The 6,419-nt window shown below is 43.2% G+C and overlaps 1 protein-coding gene across 1 annotated transcript in view; it reads right to left on the bottom strand.

Moving 5' to 3' along the window:
* Window positions 1-368: 368 nt before the first annotated feature.
* Mpv17l (MPV17 mitochondrial inner membrane protein like) overlaps window positions 369-6,419 on the bottom strand; it is a 22,698-nt gene continuing 16,647 nt past the window's right edge. Inside the window, exons 3-4 of the mRNA XM_033758707.1 lie at window positions 901-930; window positions 369-734 (exon numbers count right to left, since the gene is read on the bottom strand). Coding sequence (XP_033614598.1) covers window positions 555-734; window positions 901-930 — 210 coding nt within the window. The 3' untranslated portion in view covers window positions 369-554. The remainder of the gene's footprint in view (window positions 735-900; window positions 931-6,419) is intronic.

Genomic DNA, 6,419 nt, shown 5'->3' with positions numbered 1-6,419 from the left:
ATGTCACTTTCTCACAATTGATATTTTTAACCAGAATGTCAGAGAAGTGAAATCGTATGAGAACTAAGACTTTCAGACTAAAGGCAAAAGATGTGGATAAAATTTAAAATAATAACTGGGTGGGGTGTGATGGTACACACCGGTAATCCTAGCACGCAGGAGGCAGAGGCAGGAGGATCACAAGTCCAAGGCCAGCCTGGACTTCATAGTGAGTTTAAGAGCTACATGGTAAGACCCTGTCTTTAAAAAACAAAATGACAGGGTGAGGACAAGGGGAAAAAATGAGAACCAAGACCTGGCATGTGAAGGTACAAGATCCCAGTAATGAATGTAACTGTACTGTCTATCCAGAATGTACCAATAAATTCAATTTAAATTTTAAAAATGATAACAACAACAATAATAATAATTAGTAATTAAAACATAAGTGGGTCTAAGGAATAGTTCAAAATGAAGCCCATAACTGGTAAATCAAGTATTTTCTCTGCAGGCAATCCAGTGCCTTTAGGGAGGGAAAAAGAAAACTTGGTCATGTTAAAGGAGTCCTTGATTTTTCACTGCTCTGGAGGTCTCTCGACTGCTCCGGCTGCCTTTGTACGGAGGAGAATGAAGACTGACTTCAACGTGCCATCGCCGCTCTGTTGGGAAAAGCAAAGGAAGGTGGCCCAGAAGAAACCACAGAGTCCGGTGTAAGCTGTCCTCCACTGCACAGGAACGAGGCTGAAGTTGGTCAGCTGGAACAGAGAGGGTCCGTTAGAGGCCATAGTGGTCAGAGACAAAAGCTGCCCTTATGAGTAAGGCAGCGCTGGGTCTCAAACTCAGGACCTCACACATGCTAAGCAACTGCCCTACCACTGAGCTGGACTCCCAAGCCCAGATTCTGAGGAGCCTGAAACTCACCTGCACGAAAGGCCAGTACATCAGACCAGTCTGGAATTAAAAAACAAACAGAACTTTATTACAATGCTTTTTAATCACACAAAACAAGCATGCAGTTTATCCCATAAAAGATTAAGAAATACCAGGCAGATAAGGTGCCCAGATGATATTATATTTCAGACTAAAGGGAAGCTGATTAAGACTACTGAAGGCCTCTAGAGTAGAAGACAATAGAGTTGTGGAAAAGCTGTTATCGGTAGGTGTGTGACATTTTTGTTATATTCATTCGTAAGTGCAAGAGGAAGAGAATCCATACTAATTCTAGAAAACAACTATGTAGAACTACAAATATCTGTGTGTTGTTTCAAGATAGGGTCTCACTGTGTTGTCCAGGCTGGTCTTGAACTGTTGATCTTCTCACTTCAAGCTCCTTGTGTAACAGACTTTTACAGGTGTGTGCCACTGCACCTGGCTATGGGTTGCTGAAAAAGACCAAGGTCTTTGTGTGTAAACTACATCTAAAAAAAAAAAAGCCAGGAGTTTTTCAAAATAGTCCTTAAGAGTAGTATTAGGGGCCAGGGATTTGGTTCAGTGGTTCCACCACCTGCCTCGTAAGTGCAAGATCCCCAGTTCGATCCCCAGTACCAAAACAAAACAAAACAACAAAAAAAGAGTAGTATTAGGAATTGTTTTCACTTTCCAAATTTATATTGTTTCTAAAATAGTTGCAATTTAAACTATATTTTTATACTTAAATATTACATACATACAATGCATATGTTATATTTAAAGTATAAATTCATGTAAGACGTTAAATACTTTAGCAAAACACAAGTCAAAAGACTGAGTCTGACCAAATGTGGCTTTACTTCTTTGGCCATTATTTTTGTTGTCAGAGTGTGGAAGCACCCAAAGCTCAGATCTTTATCTTTTATATGTTCCCACAAAAAGGAATCAGGACTTCTTAAAGAAATGACTGCTTTAGGGCTGGGGCAGGGCAAGTACAAAACACAAAGTGCAAGACAAGCCTGGAACATCCTGCTATGCCAGAAAGTAAGGAAATGTTTTGTTTTAAAACCAGAAGAGACAGAGAATATCCCAAGGACAGACATCGGGGCCAGCTTGAAGGGCCTCCCACTAGGCAGATCTGGGATGTGTAAGCACCAAAAATAATTAAACACAGCAGTGAATTATAAGTCATTGAGAAAACAGAAATTCCTGACCCCACACTGTTGATACAGAAAGAAATGTCTGGAAGAAAAGAGTAGGCTTCGCGCTCATGGGATACTAGTATCATGTGATAAATGGTGGGCCAGGGCTAAAGGAAGAAACTAACTCACTGTGGGCAGCCCATCACAACAGCCAAGAGTGGCATGGGCAGAATCAGAAATGGATGCAGAAATACTAGACCGGGAGCCACGTGTGGGGGTTCCCAGGACTCGGGAGGCTGAGGCAGGAGGATTGCTACAAGTTTGATGCTAGCCTGGGCTACATAATGAGTTCCAGGCCAGCCTGATCTATAAAGTTTGATCTTGTTTCAAAAACAAAAAACAAACAAAAAAAACCAATAAATAAACAACAGAAAAAGAAGAACCACAGGGTATACTCTTTATTTGCATGGTCTTAAAAGTGCTTCTCAACAGATTCTGTCTTAGTTTCAAAGAAGGTATATACAAGGGAAGAATCAACACTTGGACCAAATGATCCATGATTCCCGTCAGTGCGAAAAGGCATCAAGAACCTTCTAAAGTGACATCTGGGACAGCTTACCATCCACGGAGCGTTCCAGCCAGGAATGCATAACTGAATCTAGTCATGAGAAACACACAAACTTCCCAAAACAAAGGCTTTCCTTTTTTTAAGGGATGCATGACTCTTATTCTTCAAGATTAGTATCATAGTAAACATAAACGGAAGTGCTAGGCAATGCCCCTGATTCACAAAGCCTAATGAGATAGGACAAGTACAAGTTTCTGATCCTACACTGTAGCTTGTACTACAGGGAAAAGAAATGATGTGGCAACAGGCCATTACATGGTCAGTTAGAAAAATGGGATATGGACGGTATATCAAAGTATTAGCTACTGCTGCCCATTTTTTTGTTGGCACTAAGGGTTAAACCTAGGGCCTTCATAGTGAGTTTCATGCTACATCCCCAGCCCTTTTTGAGACAAGATCTCACCAATCACTAAGTTACCAGGTTGGGCTCGATCCTCCTGCCTCAGCCACTAAGAGTACTGGCGTTACAGGTATGTACTACCATAGCAGTGCATGTTAAATTTGTTGAAATTCTTAAGTATATAACATATAGGCTAAGTGTGGTTGTGCATGCCTAGAATCCCACCACTGGGGAGGCTGAGGCAGTGAGTAAGAGGCCAGCTTAGACTACATAGCAAGTTCAAGGCCAGAATGGACTGCATAGCAAGACCATATCTCAAAACAAACAAAAAACAAAACAAAACAAAAAAAGCATCTCATAATTATAGAGGCCAAAGGTAACTCGTATTAATCTCATCTCAATAAATTTAGCATTAAATGTTTATACAAGTTTTTCTTTTTAATATATACATATTTTTGTCACCTTGAATCCAATTTAGTCTTCTGAAATGGCACTTGTTCCTAAGTCTGACAAAGTGAGTCCTATACCCTTTTGGCACAAATATACAACGTAAAGCATTAAAAAAAAAAAAAGCCCACAAAAAATACTGTAAATAAACTATTTTTCCTTTTTTTGTTGTTGTTTTTTGTTTTTTTGGTACCGGCACTCAAACTCGGGTCCTTGAGCATGGGGTCCTTGCTTGCAAGGCAGGTGGCCGCATGTACTTTTACTTTTAAGTATACAGAAACACAACTGTGGAATTGTCCAACAGACTCATGGGCTACTAGGAATATTCCTCATGTGAGGTCAGTTTGTATCTGTGAAAGTTCACAATTTAAATGTCTGGGGACTCTGCGTGTGTGTGTGTGTGTGTGTGTGTGTGTGTGTGTGTGTGTGTGTACATGCACACATATACAATGTCTGTATATAGAGATACATATATATCTCTACATACGTACATAACTGTGGTTACATAAGAAAACATCTTTTTTTTTTTTCTGGTACTGGGGATCGAACTTGGAACCACGGAGCCAAATCCCAGGCCCAGAAAACATCTTGTTCTCAGAAAATAGATACTGAAGTGTCTGGGGTAAGGGGCGATTTTGTGTGTAGCTTACTCTCTAATGATTCAGGAATGCATATTAGATAGCTGGGTACAAGTCTGCATGCGTGCATGGCTGGGTGCTAGATGAATGGGTGGATGGATGTTTAGCTATAGGCCCAGACACAACACCAAGAAACTGTGTAGCAGGAGGGCAGAGGGAATAACAGAGAGTTGTGTTTTGCCCTGGCATTTAGGGTCTCCCGGCTTATTCTAGTCACTTACACATCTGCCTTCTGGGGAGAGTGGCAGGGCACTGATGAGCTCCTAAAAGCCAGCCGAATAGTATCTCGAGCCTTCTAACCCTACCTTCCTGCTAACATCTGTCTTTTTTATGTTCAGACTGTATTTCGCCACCTTAGCGGTTTTGTGAGAGCTGTGTGCGCTTTCACCTGTTTATAAATTGTCCGTCTTTGCAGTGAGGTAGGATTAATACTTTTGTTTTGGAATGCTGGGTGCTTTGCTTGATGTTCAAGGTTGCCTGCTCCTCTCAGGTGACTTCACTATTGAGAAGGGCTGTCTCAACGTGCCGATGACTTTTCTAAGGCCCGTTCCCTGGCTAGCTGGCCCCCGCAGCTAGTCCCATGGCTGCTATGTGTCTCCAAGCCTCCCCTCTTCGGGTGCCTGTAAGTGCACTAGTATTAAATTCTTATCCATGTGTTTTTTTATAAGACTACATCTTCAGGTCACTTGCTTGATTTTTTTTTCTTTTTCAGACTAAATACACACACACACACATACACACACACACACACACACACACACACACAGAGCACTAAACTTTATACTACCTTTGCAGGAAAGGAATCTAGCTCAGTGTAGAGCATCTGCCTAGTATGTAGGAGGGCCCTGGGTTTGCAAAAGAAATCTCTTCATCTTCCTTAATTCCTGATGAGAAATAAGAGAATTGTCTACTCTGGAAAATTTCAACTGAATGGGTTAATAAATAACTTGGGAAATCTCTAAAGTTTAAAAACTAGAGGTAAACAGGTGGTTTAATTTATAGAAAGGGAACCTGAAGGTACCCAAAATGGATTGACTGGATCTTTTAGAGGAAATGTGATTCTCCACCCCTTTGGAGCTTGGCACTATATCTGTCAGGAGCAAGGCTTCCAGACTGGCAGAAAGTGGACAATGAAATGAAAGGGGTTTGTGTGCCCATGTTTTGGACTGGTTTAATGGTCCACTGGTTTAATACTCTAGGCCAGCCTCTCCTTTGATTCCTCCATTCTCCCTGGGGCACTGGGGAATCATCTAACCCAGCTTGCAGTCCTTGCATTTAGGACTGGCCCCTTCCTCTGGGAGCCTGGCTGATTTCTCAGGTTGCGGGGCTACCTGCTCTTTGGTTTTACCACAGCCAAGCCCAGCCAGCAAGCAGAATGTTCCCTGAAGTAACACTAAGGCTCCCAGCACCCATGAGTTCGGGTTCCTTCTGCTCAGACCCTTGCAGACCATCGCCATGCTCCCTGCCTGTCTGCTTTCTGGAAGCCTCTTGGCCCAGACCTTGGCAGAACTCCTGCTCACTCATTGTTGCCATGGACTAGCATTCCGACCAGTCTCGTCCCATGCATGGAGTCACGCCTGGCAGGACAGCCTCACATTATTCACAAACCAGCTCAACGAAAAGCCTCCATTCACAGGGAGGCAGGGCCAGAGAGACCAGAGAGACTGGGAGCCTGTGTCTTGCTGACTTCTCTTAGGGGAATTACAGACCCTCATCTGTGCCTCTGCAGCCATATGACAAACCAGACAAGCCATGTGCTGGGCCCTGTGGCCTTGTGGGACATGCATCTGATCATGAGTCAGACTGCGCCCCTCTCTAGCTAGTTTAGAACTTCACACTGGGTCCAAGTCCTGACAGCTGACATAAGGTAGCGTATCAAGGAACAAAAAAAATTTACTCTTAGAGACAACACAGGGTTCATCTGGACTTGGGGTAGCTGATGGTAAGGACTGAGCTAAAAGGATCCCATGATGTTGAACACTGAGGGCCTTTTTACTTATCCATTTACTCACTCAACTAAGTGCCAAACAGCTCCTGAGCCACCCCTCTATGCACTGCCAGGCACTGTAGACAACAGCAAATATCTCTTCTCCTTGCCTGGATAATACCCTGGCAGCCTTGGGGTAAGGATCTGCCATTAAATTGATTTTATTGTGAAAAAGGAAAAAAGGCAGGGTATGACACTCAGTGCAAAGGAGCTGTGTTCAATCCCCAGTGTGTGTGTGGGAGGGGCAAGGGGCGTCAGGTCGAGCACTGTCTGACCCAGGAGGCCTTCCTTCAACTTCACCCCACACCTCCTCACTGGGCTAAGTGCCCATCTGCTCTGGGACCCTAGA

Source organism: Fukomys damarensis, unplaced genomic scaffold (assembly GCF_012274545.1).
Source record: "Fukomys damarensis isolate Sample0158 unplaced genomic scaffold, DMR_v1.0_HiC HiC_scaffold_34, whole genome shotgun sequence".
In the NCBI taxonomy this organism is placed as follows: domain Eukaryota; kingdom Metazoa; phylum Chordata; class Mammalia; order Rodentia; family Bathyergidae; genus Fukomys; species Fukomys damarensis.
This window is presented reverse-complemented; position numbering and strand designations above follow the sequence as displayed.